Genomic DNA, 22,627 nt, shown 5'->3' with positions numbered 1-22,627 from the left:
TCCAGCCCAACTCTGTATATTTAATAAATCTTTTTTTTTTTTTTTTAAGATTGGAATTGTTGGGGCTAGAGAGATGGCTCAGTGGTTAAGAGCACCATCTGCTCTTCTAAAGGACCAGGGTTCAATTCCCAGCACTCACATGGCAGCTCACAATTATCTGTGACTCCCAATTCTAAGGGATCTGACAAATCACACGAATGCACATAAACTAAATAAATCACACACACACACACACACACACACACACACACACACACACACACACACACATAATTGGGATTGGTAGCTGGGAGTGGTAACACATACCTATAATCCCAGCACTTGGGAGGCAGAGGCAGGCAAGATTTCTGTGAGTTTGAGAGCAACCCCGTCTACAAAGCAGGTCCATGACAGCCAAGTCTACACAGAAAACCCTGTCTTGAAGGGAAAAAAAAAAAAAAAAAGACTGGAATTGATTGTTTGAGGGTGTCACAATATCTCACTGTGTGTCCCAAGCTGACCTCTGATATTTTCTTCTCTGCCTCTCAAGTGGTGGGACTCCTGGGTGGACTCCTGAAAGAGTATTCACAGCTCCTCTGAGGCCAGTGCACAGAAAACCACTCCTCAAGGGCAAAGGTCATGGCCTCAACTTGCAGCAAAGGCCACCCTTCTTGAAGCTGGTTTGTGAAGACCAATGCTACCCTAGGAGCTAGAGGGGTGCTGGGGGATGGTCTGATGCATTTTGATGCTAATTACTGCTTGCTGTCTGACCACCTGGGCAGGGCAGAGGCGATAGGTGGGGCTAGGAGAGACAGGAATTCTGGGAAGAAGAAGGACTGCCAGGAGAAAGGGAGAGACCTGAAGTGAAGAGAGGAAGGCCGCCATGGGTTAGGAGAAGCACATGGCCGCTGGCGTGGATAGAGAATACAGCCCAGATGAAGAACATTAGCAAGTATTTAGGATTATGGATGGGAGGTAACTTGATAGAAGTTATTGGAAGCAGATGGCATGGGACTGAGGCAGGGATCCCATGCCTGCCCCACTATGGGAGGTAGTTTAGAGGATTGATAGCTGCCCTGCCCCAGGTTAACTAAGGCTATTTTAAAATATAATACGTGTCTGTGTCTTAATTGATTGCTAGCCGGGCCTACAGGTAATACTGATAATACAGGTAACACATATAATTTTAAAACAATACCCTTCCCGAAGCTGGTTTGTGAAGACCAATGCTGCCCCAGGAGTGAGAGTAGGACTCTTGCTGGGTCTGCCGTGGTTACATAATCAGATGGTCTCACACTTAAGTAACTAAGACAACTGAGGACACAGCTCCTATCACAGAGCATGCCCTATATGACAAGCACATGTGACGCGGTGAAATATTTGGGATAGTCCCAGATCCTAAACCCCAAGGGTGCATGTGTGGGCATCCCGTCTCACCAAAATGCAGACCAAGAAACATCGGGAAATTTCTCTACAGAACAGGCTAAAGCCTCGCCTGATGCCAACATAAATATGTCTTCCAATGAACCCCTAAATATTATTTCACCCAAATATCATACCCAAGGCCAAGAAAAATGGAAGGCTAAGCCAGGCGTGGTGGCGCACGCCTTTAATCCCAGCACTCGGGAGGCAGAGGCAGGTGGATCACTGTGAGTTTGAGGCCAGCCTGGTCTACAAAGGGCGTCCAGGATGGCCAAGGCTACACAGAGAAACCCTGTCTCAAAAAAAAAGAAAAAAAAAAGAAAAGAAAAGAAAAATGGAAGGCTAGGATATTTTCCTACTTGTCATTGACCCGTGTGTCATTTAAGTCTGCTTTTTCCCAAATTCATGTACACCTGTCTAGAAACCCCATAATTAATGAGACCAAGACAACAGTGGCATTGCTGTGACTAGGCCTCCCTGTTGGGCCAGCCTGGTTCTATGGTGGACACTGTTGTGTGTACTCTTCATAGTGTTAGCCATGTAAATGGACTTTTGATGCTGGCCAGACTCTCCTTACCAAGTGCAGACTCAAAGAAAGACCTCCAAATGATTATTTTTTGTTTGTTTGAGACAGGGTTTCTCTGTGTTATCTTGGCTGCCCTGGATTCCCTTTGTAGACCAGGCTAGCCTCGAACTCATAGTGATCCATCTGCCTCTGACTCCCAAGTGCTGGGATTAAAGACGTGCACCACTGCTGCCTGACGACCTCCAAATGCTTCTACCAAAGTCTTCATCACCCTGAATGCAATGGTAGAAAAGAGGTATTGAGGGAGAGGGCTTGGAGGGGGCCCAACGCTTTGTTCAACAGATGCCAGACTAGAAATGTGTTCTTTAGACACTGTGATTTATAGTTGGGAACACGTGATGCTGATGACACAGGCAGCTCAGGAAGGGCGGATAGCCACAGGACAGAAATGTGATACAATGGTAAGAAACACACAGGTGTGGGGTGAGGGGAAAGTGACATTTGGTTTTAAGACCCTCTTCAACACCAAAGAGGAAGCAGGGCAGGGGCCTGCTGGTGACCCACATCACACTCAAAGGGCTCCTGACTCTCCGTCCCTGAGGCATGTCACCTCCGCTTTCCCCATTTTCCTGATGCGAAAATTGAAACAGAAAAGAGAGTCAAGAGTATAGCCACCTGATGGTAAACAGGAGCACGGAGGAGGTGGTTGTCTGTCTGTCCATCTATCGGTCCATCCATCCCTCACACGGGCCAGCTAAGCCTCAACTGGCTAGTTGAGGTGTCCCTTCCTGTCCCCCATTAAAGCTGAGGGAAATCCAAGTTGTGACACCCCCTGGCCTCTGTCCCCACCACCTGTGCATGTCAACAGCAATCCTCAGGCAAGGAAGTACAATTGAAAGGTGCAACCAGCTCCTGCTTCCCAGGGGAGAACGGCAGAAGCCATGTTTTGAGGTCACCTGCACCCCGTACATCTTCAACCATAGGATTTATGGGGTATGTGTACGGAGGTGGAAAACTGTCAGGCCTGCCCACCTTTAAAGCCTGGACCTTCCTGCATATGCCTTGGGCCTTCCTTGAGCGAATGTTCCTAGCCCTTGGAATCAGCTCCTAAGTCAAAACTCAGAAACAGACCATCCTCAAGGAGCATGGCAGCAATAGAGCAGACCTCTGTGGGAAAATCTGGTCCCCCGAGTGCCACACAGGCCAACGATAACTACAGGCTCAACTGACCTTGGACCTCTTCCCAGGACACAGTCCCACCTATGGAACCGGAGGCTGAGATACCTTCCTTAGGATGGGTCCCCAGCTGCCAGGCTCAGAGCACCAGGATGACGTGGACGAGGCTATGGCAGAAACAGGTGCATCTGCCAAGAACTGCTCCACAGACCCCGTCCCCTCCCCACTGCACAAGAAGGGCAAAGGAAACACGCAGGAGTGACAGACTAAGGATGAGGGTGACCCCCAGGGGGCTGGGGAAGGACCGTGGGACACTGTTGGGAACAGCCCCAGTCAGAGAAAACCTGAAGCCCCTGAGGAAACAAGGTGCTCAGAGGGTCGGGAGCCTCAAAGAAGAACCCTGGTCACCCACAGCAGAGATGAAACTCAGTCAGGAGGCGCCTTCTGTCTCACTGGCCTCTGAAGTTCCAACCCAGCCTCTAGGGCGGTCTGGACAGGAGCAGGGTCATCTCTATGGCGCAGAAGACATAGTTGTAAAGGCCTGGAGGGCTCTGTGCCATTGGAGAGTGACTTCTCCACTCTCCTGGGGAGTCATACCCAGGCTCCCCTGCCTACGGAGTCCTCCAGTGGGGCAGAGGCAGCATTTTGACCCTTTATAGCAGCAAACCCAATAAACAGCCAGGTATAGACACTCCAAGTCTCAGCAAGCACCTGGAGAATGAGAGTCCTGGTGGCCACCAGTCACTTCCTTTGGACCCAAAAGAGCCGAAGAGGTCTGGAGAATGCACTCAGAGGTCTCCAGGGTAGGAAGAACACCTGGTTGGCAATGCCAGCAGGGTAGCAGCCAGAGGGCCAGATACGGTGCCCGGCGTCTCCTCCAGTGTTCTAAGCATCCATCTCTAGACCAGGTTCCTGGAATAGCGACTGCTTCCTCAAGTTGAGCCGGGCACACTTGGGGCATGTGGTCGAGTTGTCGTAATAGCAGTCCCTGAGGTTAGAAAGACAGGCTGGGTTCTGCCCAGAACGTTTCACTTCCTAGGCTAGCTCTTACTATCTTTCTGCAAATAGGCAGTCAAGCTTGGAGTTGCTCACAACCAATAGGGCAGAAGCAGAATAGGCATCCAAGTATGATTTACCACAATGCCTGGTGTGTAGCTGCTAGCCTCTACTAAGGAGTCGGGCCAGGGCTAGGGAGATGGCTCAGAGGTTAAGAGCATTGGCTGCTCTTCCAAAGGTCCTGAGTTCAATTCCAAGCAACCACAAGGTAACTCACAGCCATCTGGTGCCCTCTTCTGGCACACAGGCATACATGTAGGTAAAACATTGTATTTATAATAAATAAATAAATAAATAAATTTTTTTTTTTTTTTTTGGTTTTTCGAGACAGGGTTTCTCTGTGTAGCCTTGACTGTCCTGGACTCACTTTGTAGTCCAGGCTGGCCTTGAACTCACAGCGATCCGCCTGCCTCTGCCTCCCGAATGCTGAGATTAAAGGCGTGCACCACCACGCCCGGCTATAAATAAACCTTTAAAAAAATAAAAATAAATAAAAGTCAGGCCTCCAGTGGATCATTGAGTTCGAGGACAGCCTGGTCTACAAAGTGAGTCCAGAACAGCCAAGATAACATAGTGAGGGGCTGGAGAGATGGCTAAGAGGTTAAGAGCATTGACTGCTCTTTCAAAGGTCAGGAATTCCATTCCTAGCAAGCACACAGTGGCTCATAATCATCTGTAATGAGATCTGGTGCTCTCTTCTGGTTTGCAGGCAGACTACTGTATACATAATAAATAAATAAATCCAAAACAAAACTCAATAAATAAAACCAGGAACAACTTGCAGGAGGTGGTTCTTTTTCCACCATGTCGGTTGCAGGATCAAACTCAAGTAACTAGGCTTAGCAGTATGCTCCTTTACCTACTGAGCCATCTTGTCAGCCCTCTGAGCTCTAATTATTCAGCCATTACCATCACAAATTAACACTATGAGGCATCTACTCATGTTTTCCAAACTGTGTGTCAAAGTATAACATGACTCAGCAGACTACTTTGCAGTAGAAGTTTTGGTTTCTTTTAAAACTCAGTTATGTTATGTAAACAGGCTTTTGTTTTAAACCCAAGTGTGAGATGTGCTACTTTTAGTTTGTCCACAGCTGATGATTGCCTCATGAGGCTTGGAGAGGAGAGTGTGGTCTTTGCTAGATGCAGTTAGTGGAATTCTGAGGACTCAGAGAGGGTATAAATACAAGAACCCAGAGAGAGAGATTGAGAGAGAGAGGGCGGGGGTGGCGGGAGGACACTTTGAGGAGACAGTCAGAAGAGGAAGAAGGCTCCTGGTTCGTTTGCTGTTGCTGGACTGCTGGACAGCCTGATGACTGAGACTGCTATTACCCCAAAGAATCAGATGCCCCTAACCAGCCAGAAGCAACTAAAGAGAGAACCCTGCTCCATCTCCCCACTAACCATCTTTCTCTCCTACCTAGTGTTATGGGGCGGAGGCTGGTGGAAGGGAGGCAGAAATATAAGAAACCCCATTAATGGATAATAAAAAATAGTTCCAAGCCGGGCGTGGTGGCGCACGCCTTTAATCCCAGCACTCGGGAGGCAGAGGCAGGCGGATCGCTGTGAGTTCGAGGCCAGCCTGGTCTACAAAGTGAGTCCATGATGGCCAAGGCTACCCAGAGAAACCCTGTCTCGAAAAACCAAAAAAAAAAAAAAAAAAAAAAAATAGTTCCAATACTACTTTGTTATTTTGATTTTTGAAAATTTTCTATTCAAGGGACTGGAGAGATGGCTCAGTGGTTAAGAGCACTGGCTGCTCTTCCAGAGGTCCTGAGTTCAATTCCCAGCAACCACATGGTGGCTCCCAACTGTCTGTAACTCCGGTTCTAGGGGATCTGATACCATCACACAAACATACATGCAGGCAAAATACCAGTGCGCATGAAATAAGAAATGGGTCATAGACCTAGGGGAGGGGAATAGGGTGAAAGAGGGAGGGAGGGAGGAACGGGAGGATACAAGTGATAGAATAACAATTGAGTTGTAATCTGAATTAATTAATTAAAAAAAAAAAGCTAAAATATCTGTCTCCTCTCTCACAGGCTATAGTGCCAGGCTCCCCAGGACCAGTGGCAGCCAAGGTCAAGGGGAGGCATTCTTGTTTAGAAAGCAGGAAGGAGCCTCAGCACCTGGCCTGGGAGTGAGCTTCAGGCCACACACCCACCTGTGGAAGACGGCTGAGCAGTCGGTGCACACAGACGTATGGCTGTCAAACGGGAACAGCACGTCGCCTTCTTTGCAGAGCTCACAGACGAACCCCTTGGCCTGGCACCGCTGTTGAAAAGGGAGTCGGTGGAATGACCAGCAGGTAAGTGCTAGCTCAGATGGAGAATAGTTGCACTGGCCAATCCCGGGGCCCCAGGACTGGAGGACAGGACAGCTTAGTGTCTCCTCTAGATCAGGCCATGACCACAGCAGGGATGGGGGGGACCCACCTCACAGTCCAGCTTGATGTGCTTGGCAAAGAGCGTGTGGATCTCCGTGAGCGAGCAGCTGAGGCGGCCCATGTGCACCTCCAAGAGGTCCTGGATGGAGTACATCTCATCATTCTCCACAAAATGCTGTCGGTCTTGGAGCTGCCGAGACCCAGCAGGTGTTACCACAAGTGCAAGGGCAAAGTCTCCCACTTGCCACCCACACCCACTCCGGATGGCACAGCCCCAGGGCTCGTGTGGAAACAGCAGCTTTCATAGGGTACATGTTTAGGCCCCTCAAGAAGCTAGGGAAGCCAGAGGGAAGGCATAGGGCCAGAGCAACATTTCCTGATCGAGACGAGCCCCTCGTTGACACGCCTATGATGTCCCTCCAGCCACCGTGGCTGCTGGGTGCTCCCCATCTCTCACCATAACATTCCCCTGCCGTCTATGCCTCCTCCTGGCCACGGTCTCTGTTTAACACCTTCCAGTTCTTCCCATGTCTGTGCCCAGGGCTCACACCCTGACATGCTACCTATTTCCCTTGCCTTTTTGACCCACTGGCCACTCTTTTCCCATAATTTGGACCAGTGTCTGAGATTACTTATTAAGCAAAGCAGTGAGTAAGTTTTCAAATTTGTATTTTGGCTGGAAGTAGTGGCACACACCTTTCATGCCAGCACTCGGGAGGCAAAGGCAGGTGGATTGCAGTGAGTTTCAGGCCAGTCTGGTCTACAGAGTGAGTTCCAGGACAGCCAGGGCTACACAAAGAAACCCTGTCTCAAAAACAAACAAACAGGCGGGGCGTGGTGGTACACACCTGTGATCCCAGCACTTGGGAGGCAGAGGCAGGCAGATTGTTGTGAGTTCCAAGGCCAGCCTGGTCTACAAAGTGAATCCAGGACAGCCAAAGTGAACACAGAGAGACCCTGTCTCAGAAAAACCAAACCAAACCAAACCAAACAAATAACCTAGCTAAGGTCAAGACCACCTCCATGAAGGCTAAACATAAAAATTGTTTATCTTAGTCCCCAAACTGACATCATCAGAGAGTTGTGTGCAGAATGCCTGACAGTTTACTATAGATGGACATTCCCAGAATAGAGCACTTGGGAGGCTGCTAGGACTATAGCGTATCGGGCTACCGCGTGAGCTGAAGAGCCAGGCATGAAGTCCTCCGTCCGTCTCCCTGGCTATGTGACACCTGTCCCTCCAGCAATCTGACCTGAAGCAGCAGCCGTGCCTCCATGGCCTCTTTGCAGGTGATGAAGTATGGCTTCATGAGCAGGATGTCCTGGCGCAGCTTCTGTGGGCACAGACAACAGGTGAGCACATGCGCTGTGGCACCCCAGCTGTGACTGCAAGGGTAAGGGGCTGGTTCTGCACTGGCTCCAGAGGGGCCACGTGACAGCAAGGCCAGTGGGGACAGGGCATGGTGCCCCCAGATTCCAGCAGAGGGCCCCACACTTGACTGGTCTATCCGGTCTCAAGTGCACATCACAGTCTCTGGGCCACACAGGAACCGGAGGTTCCTTGCCTATTGCTCTTAAGATCTCCCATTCGTGTTACTTAGCCCATCCGACTGCCCCAGGATGGCTCTAAAAGCCACATCCAACTTCCAAAATCCTAGGCAGAATCCATATCCTCATCCTTGACCATTCACCCTGCCCTGCCTCAGACTCCTTCCCTAAAACATGGAACCTAAGACCTTTCTACTACCTTGCTCACGATGTCTTCAACTCCTGACTTAACTACAGCGCCTACATACTGTTAGGTGAGTGTAGAAGCACACGCCTGCTGTAATCCCACACTTGGAAAGTAGAGACCAGAGGATCAGGAGCTCAAGACCAACCTCAGCTATATATCAAATTCAAGCTGCATGTGCTCCCATGCCAGACTTATGCAATGCAGGGAATTGAACCCACTGCTTCCTGCATCTAAACTAGGATTATAACAACTGAGCTATATTCTCGGTTAGGCAGATAGATAGGTAGATAGATAGATAGATAGATAGATAGATAGATAGATAGATAGACTGATTGATAGAATTCTCCCCCCCCCACACACACACACACACACTTCCTGACAGGTTCTAACTATATAGCTCAGGCTGACCTGACACTGGTAATCCTGCCCCAGCTCCCTAATGTTAAAACATCACAAGGATGAGCCACCACCCTACTTTTTCAATCCAGATTATTAGAGAATTTAACATTGTGTCTAAGGTTGTAACACTTTTGATGCAACAGACAGTCAAGGAGCCTGTGAAAGCAGCATACCTCCTCTGCAAGAAACTTCCCATAGGAGCCGGGCGTGGTGGCCCACGACTGTAATGCCAGCACTCGGGAGGCAGAGGCAGGTGGATCGACGTGAGTTCGAGGCCAGCCTGGTCTACAAAGTGAGTTCCAGGGCAGTCAGGGCTACACAGAGAAACTCTGTCTCGAAACAAAACAAACAAACAAACAAAAACCTCAAAACTTCTCATAGGAAGACAAGTCCATCCTGACCCTAACCAGGGCCCCAGGCTCACCCGGATCTCCACCAGCTCTTCCACGTAGTTAAATAGCAGAGGGTTAATCTCCCGGAGCCGGAGCACTGGCCGAGACACCATCAGTGCCAAGTAGCGCATGCTGCAGCGGGACACCTGCGGGGCAGCTAAGTGACCACCTGGCCAGGACTGCTGGGGCTGGACACGCCCACCTTCTCCCTGCCCTCCCTCTCCACCCTCACAAGCACGGCTCTCCAGCTGAGTGACCACCTGGCCAAGCCAGGACTGCTGGGGCCGGACATGCCCACCTTCTCCCTGCCCTCCCTCTCCACCCTCACAAGCACTGCTCTCCAAACCCAACCTTGCGTGGCTCAAAGTCCCAGTTGTGCACCACTCGCGCAGGGATGACAGCCAGGTCGTTCCAGTGGCAGTGGCTGCAGTAGTACTGGCCGGTGTAGTCACACTGCCGGGCCTCACTAGGCACACCTCCTGTGAGGGCCGGCTTGGTAAGAGGTCATGGAAGCCATCAAGAGTTAAGGCCTGTCTTCCCCGCCCAAGGACTCACACCAAGTGTTCCATCGCGCCTCACCAAGGCTACCATAGAGGTTAAGCTGATGTGGGGGTCCTGCTGGCCTTCCAGACTTGACTTACCCATTCTCTCCAAAAGGCCTAGGACACCCCCAGTGCCTTAGCACCCTGCCTACTCTTCAGCAGAATGAGACAACCGGATAGTAAGACAGAAAGAACCCCTGAAGGGACCCATAACGTAATAGTCACTAATATTCCCATCTCTGGAATGTGAGCATTGTGTGACATGTTCCTTTTCATCTACAGCTTTGTGACAGCCTTATAGTTGTCCACCAAAGCGTATCCTCAGGGCTGTACTGTTTCTTTGCTTGTTCCCCCCTACTCTTCTCTTTGTGGGCTCTCCTTGGAGGTGATAACTAAAGGCACTGTAGTCAGAGATCAGACACCAGCCCTGGAGAGACCCAGACAAACCAGGGACAGCCAGAGACTGCCCTTTCCCATGGGTACTGAAGGAACAGGAACGCCAGTCACTTCCCTTTCTCCCGTCCCAAATACAAGGCGCATGGGCCATGCTGGCCCCAGGCCTTTGCTCAGGGGCTGCAGTACAGCCTTTACACACAACAACCAGGCGTCCCTCCCGGGCCAGCCCTGCACTGTTCTTTCCCTGGGGACCAGGACCCCATGCTCCACTCACGCAGAGAGATGGGAGTGCGGCACTCTGCACAGCGGTAGTCCTGGCTGTCCAGCCCAGCCTCGGGGCAGATGTTTAGCTCGTACTCAGCCTGGTGACTGACCTTGGAGCTGACACACGGTTTGGAGATGAGGTTCAGGCACTTGCTGTGACAGCGGTAATAACACCCTGCGGTAGGAAAACACCGGATGTCTCAAAAGCCATGTGGACCGCCACAGCCTAGGAAGACACACAACCCCCATCGGTTCCCTCGTGTTCATACCAAGGCTTTCTCCTAGCACTACTGAGCACCTCAGCAGCTCATGTCTCTGGACCCCAAGCTTTGTGCTAATTCATGACTCACACATTTAGAGCTGACTTTCCATTAGCATGCATCAAAGCCAATCTACCCAGTGAGGTTTCCTCCCTCACACCTCAACTCTTTTCTCCCATTTCCCATCTCGGGCTCCAGTGACTCTATCCTTCCGGGGTTGACACTACAGCGTAAGTCACCCTGACGCCTCCCTTATTTCCACAGCCGGCACTGACGTCAACCACTTCTAACCCAAAACTCAATCCTCGTGAGAGACCATCCTCTTTTCCTTTCTGCTTAACCTAGCAACCAGAGCCTAAGTACCCAGCATCCCATGGACCTCACTGCACATCCAGAAATGCCCTCGGTCACCCCTGAGTGGACCTCTGGTACTCCCTCCCTTAGCCATGGTGCTTCTCCTCCAAGGCAATGCACACACCAAGCACAGGCCTTTGCACATAAGACTCCTCCATCTCACATCCTCCCTCCTACCGGAAACAGCACCCACTGTACCCCAGTAGACCTTCTTCCCTTTCCACTTTGCTTTCCTGGCACTAGCTGACATGCCGTGTCATTTCCTAATCTGTTTTCCGTTACAGGGCTACCATTCTGCAGTAACTCTCTTCGCGCTAGCCATAGCATGGCAGCCACCAGCCTCCTGTGGCTACTGAGTACTTGTAGATAATACAACTAAACTGCATATCCAACTCAGGTGGGCTTAAATTTCAAAAACCTTCCGTGATTCCCCGCCACTCTACAAAGCAGCTCGGATCTAGCTGCAAGGCCGGGTGCTCGCTTTGGCGGCACACAGACTAGTTGCAAGGCCAGTAAAGGCAGGCATGCTGGTGTCCCGTGCACGGCAGGCTTGGTCATCCGTACATTCCAGTAGTGACCCACGCGTGGGAGCAAAGCCTGCACAGGAGCAGGTCTCGGGCGTGGCCCACCTGTGCAGGTGTACCAGGTCTGAATGAGGCCCCAGATAATGGTATTGCACTTGTCACAGGTCTGTTTGACGCTCTTGCTTTTCTCCTTGTAGAAGCGATGCTCCAGGAGAAGCCGGGTGTTGGGCTCCTCCTCGTTGGGATCCTGTAGGGAAAGCAACGGGCGAGTCAGAGGTGAGTCAGGCTGAGGCTCCTTCCTGTCACTCAGGATGCTCGACATCTGCCTTCCGGGAACTGCCTGCAGCGGAGATTTTTGAGTTTCAGCCCCATGCATGCTCTCCTTCTCTCCTTAGCAACAGAGTCATAGCTAGGTACCCACCCTTAAGAATGCACATGGAAAGCTCGGCGTGGTGGCGCACACCTTTAATCCCAGCACTCGGGAGGCAGAGGCAGGTGGATCGCTGTGAGTTCGAGGCCAGCCCGGTCTACAATGCGAGGCTATCGCAGCCAAGGCAGATACCACACACTAGAACTACATCCTGAACTTCTCCAGGGATTGGATTCCACGATACACCATCTCCGCCCATTGACACACTCAGGTGATCACCCCTTCTGGGTCCTACAGCTCAGGGAGGAATTGTATCAACATACTTGTTTCAGTGGGTGGCCACGAAACTAACCCATGGCTGTGCTGGTTTCAGAAATAAGCACCGATTTCTAGCCAACCACTGTGAGCGTTCCCTACAATTGTGACCCAGGCCTGGCCAATCGGTCATGACTGACTTGCCCATACTGAGAAAGGTAAACGTGTGGAAAGACAGGCATCCACTGCTGAGGTCATCTCTGCCGCCTCGGAGCGCCTGCCTGAAGGCAGAACAAGAGTACTGGGTTCCTGACACTTAGAAGCTCCCCTCCCGCCAAGCGGTTAACAAAACAATTCTTTCTTCCTTTTGTTTTAAGTGCTCTAGGACTGTCCCTCACAACCCGGCGGGGTGTACTATAACTACACTTTGACCCTGCTTTTCTATCCCTACCTCAGCCTCCCAGAGAACAGCCACACCGGAAGGAGTGGAAGGTTCCGTGTCCTCCTGCCCCCCCCCCCCCCCCCCCCCCCGCCCCGCAGTCCCAGCTCCAGGCACCTGTGGCAGAGCGGGTCAGCACCCACCTTCAGCTCCTGTAGCTTCAGCCGGAGGTGGATGAGCCTCACCACGGCGTCTTTCTGCTTCTCTGACTGCTCGGGCAGCTCCAGGATGGCCTGCTTGCATTCTTCGATTGCCTGCTGCAGCTGCTGAACATCAGAGGCCAGGAAGAGGCCCTGCGCGGGTTGGAAGGCAGCAGTCAGATTGCCACCTAGGAGTTTCTCCCCATGGTGACCTCAGCTCCCTCACCCACATGACAACAAGCTCAAGGCCCAGGAGAGTTAGCAACACACAAGAACCCACACACTGCCTGGCATGGGGGCACATGCCTTTAATCGCAGCACTCGGGAGGCAGAGACAGGCAGATCGATTTGAGATCAAGGCCAGCCTGGTCTACAAAGCTAGTCCAGGGCAGCCAAGGCTAACACAGAGAGATCCTGTCTCGGAAAAAAAAAAAAAATAAGTAAAAAAAATAAATAAGTAAAAATAAAAAACAAACAGGGCTGGAGAGATGGCTCAGAGCACTGACTGCTCTTCTAGAGGTCCTGAGTTCAATTCCCAGCAACCACATGGTGGCTCACAACCATCTATAATGTGATCCAATGCCCTCTTCTGGCCTACAGGTGTACATGCAGGCAGAACACTGTATACAATATAAATAAATAAACAAATAATAAGAATCCATTGATGTTCCCTAGCTGGATTGATGGCCCCACAGGCCTCTGAACACTTAATTCAGGGCACTTTTGAAGAGACAACTCCTGTAGCTGGGCATGTGGCTTAGCCTAGCATACACGGTGTCCTGGGTTCAGTCTCCAGCACCAAATAAATCTCACTTGATCATACAGGTCTATAATCCAAGCACTGGGAGGCAGGGGCAGGAAGTTAGGGATTAAACAACAAATTGGAGGATAGACTGGGCTAGAGACCTGTCTCAAAAACGAGGAGGAGAAAAGAGATAAAGGCCTGAGCTACTTGAGACAACACAAGGGACTGGGGGGATGCCTCAGCCAGTAAAGTGCTTGCCAATGCCAGCATAGGGATCTAGTTGGGATCCCAGCACACCGATGAAACACTGAACTTGTCTATAATGCTAGTCCTGGGGAAATGGACACAGGATGACCCTTGGAGGTCCAGGTCAGCCTGGGCTACATAGTGAAACCCTAACTCAAATAGATAGATAAGCCGGGCAATACACCTTTAATCCAGCACTTGGGAGGCAGATTCAAGTTCAGGGTCAGCCTGGTCTACAGAGCTAGTTCTAGGACAGCCAAGGCAAACCAAGCCAAGAGAAACTCTGTCTTGAAAACACAAACAAGCTGAGCGATGGTGGCGCACCCCTTTAATCCCAGCACTCCGGAGGCAGAAGCAGGAAGATCGCTGTGAGTTTGAGGCCAGCCCGGTCTACAAAGTGAGTCCAGGACAGCCAGGACTACCCAGAGAAACCCTGTCTCAAAAACTAAAACAAACACCTACAAGCAACAACAACAAAAATAGCTATATAGATAGATACAGTTGATAGCAACAGAGGAAGACATTGACAGCTGACCTGACTTCTACACGTATGCGTCATATGCACATGAGATCATGTACAGACACATATACCAGACACACAATTAAGAAAATTAAAATTTTTTTTAAATGCTGGGCCTAACAGCCCACATCTTTAATTCCAGCACTGAGTTTAAGGCCAGACAGCTCTACAGAGCAAGTTCTAGGACAGCTAGAGCTACATAGAGAAACCCTGTCTTGCTGGGGGGGGGGGGGGGGGCGAGGAGTGACTTCCAAAAGCTGGGAACATTACTCAGTGGTAGCGTGCTTATCTAACATGTCAGAGGCCCCCAACATTACATGCATTAAGTACACACTTCCTGTTTGGAAATCCAAATCCAAAAGCTTTTTTTTTAGCAATGCTGTTTCATCTCTAAAAAGAAAAGTTGAGAAAATGAGGAAGAGGCCTCTGGCTTACAGGCTAAGAAGACAGCAAAGCCGCCTAACGGCGTGGGGTGGGGTGGGGGAGACAGGCTCAGGGCAGGGAAGGTCAGCTGACCCAGTCCTTAGGAGATACCCTCCTACTTCCACATGATGAAAGATTAAAGGCTTGCATCACCATGCCCGGCTTCATCCTCACTTCTTGTTTTTCTGTTTTTTTTTTTTTTTTTTTTTCCAGTTTTTTTGAGCCTTGACTATCCTGGACTTTGTAGACCAGGTTGGCCCAGCTTCATCACTTCTTGGTTTTGGTTTTGTGAGACAGGGTTTCTCTGTGTAGCCTTGGTTGGTCTGGACTCTCTTTGTAGACCAGGCTGGCCTCGAACTCACAGCGATCCACCTGCCTCTGCTTCCCGAGTGCTGGGATTAAAGGCATGTGCCACCATGCCCGGCACCCTCACTTCTTAAGAACCTGAAAAGTAGCCAGGCAATGGTGGGGCACGCCTGTAACCCCAGTACTGGGGATGCAGAAGCAGGTGGATCTCTGTGAGTTCGAGGCTAGCTTGGTCTACAAGGCAAATCTAAGACAACCAGGACTACACAAAGAAACTGTCTTGAAAAACAAAACAAGCTGGGCAGTGGTGGCGCACGCCTTTAATCCCAGCACTCGAGAGGCAGAGGCAGGCGTGATCGCCATGAGTTCGAGGCCAGCCTAGTCTACAAAGTTGGTTAGTCCAGGACAGCCAAGGCTACACAGAGAAACCCTGTTTCAAAAAGCCAAAAAAAAAAAAAAAAAAAAGGCGGCGTGGTGGCGCACGCCTTTAATCCCAGCACTCGGGGAGGCAGAAGCAGGCGGATCGCTGTGAGTTCGAGGCCAGCCTGGTCTACAAAGTGAGTCTAGGATGGCCAAGGCTACACAGAGAAACCCTGTCTCGAAAAAAAAAACAAAAAAAAAAAAAAAAAAAAAAAAAAAAAAAAAAAAAAAGCCAAAAAAAAAGGAAAAAGAAAAGAAAGAAAAACAAAACAAAGAACCTAAAACTTAGGAGAAAAGAAGAGGCCCACCTCCCTTCCCCAAACCCAGGCTGTCTTTAGGCTTTCAGATTTTGAAGAAGCAGATCAGGTGCCACGGATGTTTCAGATTCGAAACCCAGGTGACTTGGCTGACTTGGGGACCTCTGAGCCCAGTGGTAGCGGCTAGCTAGGAAAGACACTATAGCTCCACTGACTCATGAGGTCCAGACTCCAAACCTTACCACAGGCCGGGAAAAGTGGTCTTCAGACAGGCCAAGGTCCATCACGCGCTCAGAGAAGTGGAACTCAGGCTCTCCGGCGGGCAGCTCAGGCACGGTCTCTGCAGTAAGAGACAGGTGTGAAGGGTGGAAAGGTCCACTTGCTGCCCCCTTCTCCTCCTCACCTAGGGAGGCAGCTGGGGTGGATAGAATTGACCCAGGGATGTTGGGGAGCTGGGGAAAGCTAGGTGTTGCTCAGCTGTCTGCCTCTGTCTGGTTGGGATTTGTAAAGGACTCTGCCTCACTATGAAGCACTAATCAAAATTACCAGTGGGGGGCTCCCTTTTCTGATCCCCTTGTAGAAAGTCTGACTTGTGTGCTCTCCCCCACCCCACCCCACCCCTGACCCAAAAAAAAAAAAAAAAAAAAAAAGACTTATCAACCACTACAGGATAGTGCTCAGAGCGGTCCATGAAGCACCCCAATCCAGGCGTGGCCACACAGGCCAGCAATCCCAGCTGCTGGAGGATAAGACAGAACCACCAGTTTCAGGCCAGCCTTGGCTACACAGATGGACCCAGTCTCAGAATAAATAAGTAAATAAATAAAGAATCCCAACTTCTAAGGCAGATCTTCCTGTGTGAATAGCTAGACTGAGGAAAGGCTGCTGACTGCTGCATCACACGTTCATTAAGTTCTTCGTGGCGTTCAAGTCACCCTAACAACCATCCTGGTCCTAAGCCCTCCCTTACTACCCTACCCAGAATCCCTTTCCTCCTGCCTTTCTGATCTACCCACAGACACCGCACCCATTAGACTCTCCTCCATAGATCTCCGCTCTGAGTTTGCTCCAAGAGTTCACCAACCACCTACTGAGTGACACCCTGGGGCTCAACGGTGATTCTCCAGTCCCAGGTCCCTGCCCTCTACAGCAGGGCTTCTCAACCTTCCTAGTGCTGGTGACCCTTTAATACAGATCTTCATGTTGTGGTGACCTCCTCCCCCAACCATGAAATCATTTTCATTGCTACTTCGCTACTGTTATAAACTATAGTGTAAATATTTGTATTTCCTGATAGGCTTAGGCTTAGGGAACCCCAAGGGGTCGCGACCCACAGGTTGAGAACCACTGCTCTTGAGCAGCCATCCTGGCAAGGAAGGCAAAAGAAAAACCCTCAGAGCAGGTGGAACATAACTGTGCCTGGTCCATGGGACGGGGCCACAGGCAGGAAGAGTGATAGGGCTGGTATAAGGTGTCAGACGGTCTACACAGCCCTCACCCTGGACCAGCGCTCACCGTCGGAAGAGATCTCTTGGGCCTTCTCGTTGGGTTCCTGCTCATGATGCCTTGGGCCAAGCTGCTTGTTGAAGGGGTTGAGGTGGGCCTGCCGGAACCGAGCCAGCTTCTCGTCGTGTTCCATAGCATCCCACCTGCAGGGCCCAGAAGGGCTGAGATCAGTGTTCGACTGGGTGCCAGGCTCATCGCAGCTCATCCTTTTTCCCCAGTGCCCTGTCTCTTATACTCTTCCCAGAGGCTGGGGTGGGGGCAGGGGGCGGGGTAGAGGGAGTGTAGGGCAACCCCACAGAACAGCCTCAATCCTTATCCTCGCCCCCCCAAGCCATCTCAGCTACCTCCAACCATGCCGCCCTAGCGCTGTTCTCTCAGAAGAAGCCCCAGTTGGTAAGGGCTAGCCCAGGGGTGCAGGCTTATCCCAGGTGTCCTGCTCCTGTGCAGGGGCTCCCTTGGCCCCAGATGCTCGAGGGTTCTAGCCTACTCTTTGCTAGGCCTCAATGGCAAATTTCTCACTTGGCTTTGGTCCACTCAGGCCCTTGCTGCTAGCCTACTCCTATGAGATGCACACATCTGTTAGAACTGGATCTTCCTTCGTGCCCCCTTACTTGGGGTGTTCCGTACAAAGCAGAGCACCCAAAAACTACCACCCTTGTTAGAGTGTCCACCAGAAAGTTCTCTGGAATCAAATCCAACGGCCATCCTTGTCCTGCTACTGGCAGGGTGGGCTAGGCACCTTCTCTGGCCCCAGCAGTGCACCTAGGCACCTAGGATTGTACCTCTTAGGCCTGCGTTCCTGTCTTCTTCAGAAGTTATTCCTATAGCTCCCTGCTGTGGGAGCCCATGAAGCAGGAATTGTTTAGGTTCCCATTTGTCAGGAGCGAAGCTCACCAGGCACTCTCTCCCTCTGTAGAGCACAGCCCACATTGGGATCACAATGCAGGTGTCTCCTGGCAGAAAGGGAGGAGCTGGGTCTGAATAAAACAGAAGCGGTTGGAATGTAGGTCTGCACTTATCTGGTTAGGCCACATTCCACAGCTTTTCTCTGCCTCTGTTTCCTCATCCAGACATGGGTCATGGTGCGTGAAATTAGTTCTTAAACCCTGAGTACAAATTAAACTCCATACAAGCCAGGCAGTGGCAATGCGCGCCTTTAATCCCAGCACTCGGGAGGCAGAGGCAGGAGGGATCTCTGAGTTCCAGGCCAGCCTGATCTACAAGAGAGTTCCAGCACACTAAGGCTACACAGAGAAACCCTGTCTTGAAAAACAAAAACACCATTAAGGCTGGCGGATCTGGACCCAGGCAGGTCGGCTCAAACTACTGTAGCAATGCATGCAGTAAACCTACAACCCCTATCCAGATCTAGCCAATAGACAACACATTCTCCACAACTGTGTGGAGAACAGGGACTGACTCAGACACGAACTCTGGTGTCCCCTATTTGACCACTTCCCCTTGGTGGGGAGACCTGGTGACACTCAGAGGAAGAGTAAGTAGGCTACCAGGAAGAGACCTGATAGACCTTATAGTGGTGGAAAATTCCCTTCTGTCACAGACCTAGGGGAGGGGAATAGGATGAAAGAAGGAGGGAGGGGGAATGGGAAGATACAAGTGAGGGGATAGCAAATGAGATGTAATCTGAATAAATTACTTAAATAAAAATTAAAAACAAAAACAAAACAATGCCGAGCAGTGGTGGCACATGCCTTTAATCCCAGCACTAGGGAGGCAGAGGCAGGCAGATCGCTGTGAGTTTGAGGTCAGCCTGGTCTACAAAGAGTGTTGAGGGTATCCAGGGCTATTACACAGAGAAACCCTGTCTCAAAAAACAAAAACAAAAACAAAAGCCGTCTATACAAGGTTTGCTATTGTGATAGGAAGTCAGAAGGCAAGTTTAGAGCTGTGTCCTAGATGCCTGGTACTAGTGTTGCTTTCTCCACACCTAGATAGTCAGATTAACTGTAACTCCTGCTCTTTTTTTTTGGGGGGGGGAGGTTCAAGACAGGGTCTCTCTGTGTAGCCCTGGCTGTCCTTGAACTCACAGAGATCTGCCTGCCTCTGCTGGAATCAAAGGTGTGCACCCAGCTCCTTCCCTGCTCTTGAAAGAAAAATAAGGCTAGGCAGTAGTGGTGCACACCTTTAATCCCAGCATTTTGGAGGCAGAGGTAGGCAGATCTCTGTGAGTTCGAGGACAGCCTGGTCTACAAAGAAAGTCCAGGACAGTCAAAGCTACACAGAGAAACCCTGTCTTGAAAAAAAGAAAAAAAGAAAAAGAAATAAGAACACTAAGTCCAGAGTGGCTGGCCCTACTTAGTTCTCACCATGTGGGGTGGCAACCTGTACTGAAGGCCCCCCTCAGCACTCTGCAGAGCCAGGTAGGCTGTATCCTATTGGCCCTCCCTCTGTTCAGAGAGGAGCCCATAGCTCTAATCTGTTAAGAACTACCAGCTGCCTATAGAAGGGCTAAGGGGATGCAGGCAGCCTGGGCTAACCTGATGATGTTGGGTAAGGCACACAGGGTGTGAGGTACCAGCTGATGCCCAGCACCTCCCAAGTATCCTAAGGAACAGGCAGAGTGCAGGCGAGATTGAACTGTCCCAACGTCCACTCACCCTTTCATCCTGAGTGAGGACCCGTCATTGTTTGTTTGTCGCACGATTTCTCAGGTTTCCCTGCACCTAGGCGTGGTAACATGACCAGGCGCTGATCAATAGAACATGAGCAGAAAGATCACTCAGGGCTTTTCAGAGCTGCTCTTCCGCCCTTCCTCCTCTGTCTGGAAGGCAGGTGTGACGGGTGAAGCTGGCACAACCACCCTGAGCTGTGACAGAGCCACGAATGAAGTCTGCCAAGTAACGAGATCTGAAGCGATTCCACCAGAGGAGCAAACTTGTTTATACCACTGCTCTCAGAAGGGAGAGTGCTGTCTCTTGCAGCCAAAATAGATCCTAGTAGACCACTCCAGTCGCCACCAGGGACAGGGTGACAGGAGGTCTCCAGGGACAAACTGGCCACTGGTCTCCATCTTACATGGGGAAATGCCCTTCAGCCATAAGAAAGACATTTCTTTAAAAATTATATTCTTGCCGGGCATGGTGCTACATGCCTTTAATCACAGCACTCGGGAGGCAGAGGCAGGCGGATCGCTGTGAGTTCAAGGCCAGCCTGGTCTACAAAGTGAGTCCAGGACAGCCAAGGCTACACAGAGAAACCCTGTCTCAAAAAACCAAAAAAATAAAAAAAATAAAAATCAAGGCCAGCTTGGTCTACAAAGTGAGTTCAGGACAGCCAAGGCTACACAGAGAAACCCTGTCTCAAATAATAATAATAATAGTAATAATAATAATGAATGGATGCATTGCCCTCTTCTCTTGGCCAGAGTCAGGGAGAAGCCCAACGTTGAGAAGGAGGATGACTGTGTCATTTAGTAACACCAGCAGCTGGAGTGGCTGCTGAGCAGACAGTCACCAACTTCTTGTGGTGACTGGCCCCATCTAAAGGAGCCACTCCCAGAAGCCCTGGAAACCTCCTGAGGTTTTAGAATATAGTCAGAAGGGCACAAAGACCTTGGCAAGGATACTTGACAACAACTCTACTTGGGCTGCCTTTCCCAGGAAAATAGTTCCCTTATGCCTTTCCTAATTGGCACTGCCACCACCTGACCTGAAACAAAAGCAGGGCATGAATCAAGCACTAGAAGCCATTTGACCTGTCTGCCTAGTTCGTCTGGAACCTGTCTGGAGAACGGTACTCTCCTTTCAGCTGAGGACAAGAAGCAACAGCTGGCTTTGAGTATGACGCCATCTCCTGTTTCCCCACCCAGAATTCATGGTTAACCTTTGGAAAGAGAGAGACTCAAAAAAGGGGGAAAACAAAACAAAACTCCGGTTCCATCAAGCCCCTACAGAGGCCTCTCCCAAAGCGGATAACAATCACAACTTGACAACTGAAAGCCTCAGAATAAAAGCCCAAGCGTCTGAGGAGGATCAGAGGCACTGGGTGGAAGTTCAGGACCCCTTACTGATAACAACAGCCCGCCTCCCACGTGTTATTGTGGGTCCAGCCACCAAAATGTGCTAGTCCAAGGGCCACAGCAGGCTCTGGAAAGGGACAAGGTACATTCTGTCTGCTCACACCGGTAATAAGGATGGACCGGCAATCCGGGCCAAGCAGGGCCAGGGTTAATCCTACTCAACTACCCAAACAGGTGCAGCAAAGCGCAGCTCACACTCTACCCACTACAGCGTGAACTCGTTCTGAGGCTGCCTCCCGTCCTCACTCAGGTCTCCACGACCTTCCTCCCATTTCATAGTTGTGAAACCCGAGGCTCAGAGAAACTCAACATCGTAGGGGGCGGACAGCCCCGAGGGTCCTTGGGCCAGGAGTCCCAAACATAGCTTCTGACAGGCAGGCACCCGGTGGTTGGGGGAGGGGGTCCCCATCTGTGGATGCTAAGCTCTGCCTCACGTAATGCGGGGACCAATGAGGTCACCGAGGCCTTACGCACAGCAGAGAGCCAGCAGGCGGCAGCCGGGAGCTGGACGTCTCGCTGAGGCCTCTTGACAGTTCTGCGCCCCGGGTGCGCGCAGACACCGGATCCCGGAGTGCGCCAGAGGTAATCGCTTGCCGAGATCTGTACCCTCCCCTCGCCTGCTTCCGCACCAGACCCACCAGACGCCTGCGGAGACCGCTCCGCCACTTACCTGGCTGCCGCTACATTGTATCGGACCGGCTGGCTACACCGTACTCCGCCGCCGCTGCCACACTGTACACACTCCGCCGCCCGCTGCTGCCGCCTCCGGCCAGGAGGTTCACGACACCAGTTGCCCTTGTGGCTCACTAGAGTGCCTCCAAGTCTCCTGCCTCAGAGACACGCGCTGGGTGTGTTACCTTTTCTTACTCTTGAGGGTTGTTTCCGCCCCCCCCCCAACCTAGTAATTGCGTTCAAAAGAATGGCACCTCAACGTCCCCACAACTCTAACACTGACATTCAGTTGTCCTCAGGACACCACCATGGTGACATCTAAGGTGCATCTCAAGCTCCAAAAGTCCTATCTGAGACAACATCAACAACTATCAACTCTTCTCTCTCTCTCTTCTCTCTCTCTCTCTCTCTCTCTCTCTCTCTCTCTCTCTCTCTCTCTCTCTCTCTCTCTCTCTCTCTCGCACACCTGATCACATTTCCCAGAAGCCCTCTGCCACATGACTTCCCAGCTGTGCCCAGGACCAGCCCTTCTTCTCTACTCCGTGGTGACACCTCAGCCATGACAGCTTCCCTATGCTCAGCCTCCCTGGGAGCCTCAAGTCCTGCTCAACCGCTATGGAACATTCTTTCCCGAGGGTAGCCAAACATCTCTCCTAATGCCTTCATCCTCAGCTGTCAGCAGAGCGCTCTGAGAGAGGCATGGCCTTTGCCTCACATACTCATCAGTGTCTGATATCCCTTTCTTACATTTGTATTTACTATCTGCTCTTCATCCCCAAAACTAAGGGCTAAAGGTGAGTGTTTTGTATTCTTTTGTCAGTGCTGGAAGGCCTAGACCAGTGCTTGGGCCCAACGGTGTTAGTCACACAGGCTGA

General features: G+C 51.0%; 1 protein-coding gene across 2 annotated transcripts; it reads right to left on the bottom strand.

Moving 5' to 3' along the window:
* Window positions 1–2,939: 2,939 nt before the first annotated feature.
* On the bottom strand, window positions 2,940–21,915 carry Def8 (differentially expressed in FDCP 8 homolog). Of its 2 annotated transcripts, none has more exons than XM_051168716.1 (12): window positions 21,751–21,915; window positions 17,051–17,184; window positions 15,778–15,875; window positions 12,622–12,771; window positions 11,520–11,661; window positions 10,287–10,451; window positions 9,426–9,553; window positions 9,107–9,220; window positions 7,802–7,882; window positions 6,598–6,738; window positions 6,327–6,436; window positions 2,940–4,091 (listed from the first exon to the last, which is right to left on the bottom strand). In XM_051168716.1, exons 2-12 carry the CDS (start codon window positions 17,172–17,174, stop codon window positions 3,989–3,991), a joined length of 1,356 nt encoding a protein of 451 aa, XP_051024673.1. In that variant the 5' UTR covers window positions 17,175–17,184; window positions 21,751–21,915; the 3' UTR covers window positions 2,940–3,988. The 2 variants fall into 2 exon arrangements, with proteins under 2 accessions (XP_051024673.1, XP_051024674.1); XM_051168717.1 differs by having other exon boundaries at window positions 7,802–7,879.
* Between the last annotated feature and the right edge of the window lie 712 nt (window positions 21,916–22,627).

The sequence above is a fragment of the Acomys russatus genome, chromosome 26 (genome assembly GCF_903995435.1).
Source record: "Acomys russatus chromosome 26, mAcoRus1.1, whole genome shotgun sequence".
In the NCBI taxonomy this organism is placed as follows: Eukaryota; Metazoa; Chordata; class Mammalia; order Rodentia; family Muridae; genus Acomys; species Acomys russatus.
This window is presented reverse-complemented; position numbering and strand designations above follow the sequence as displayed.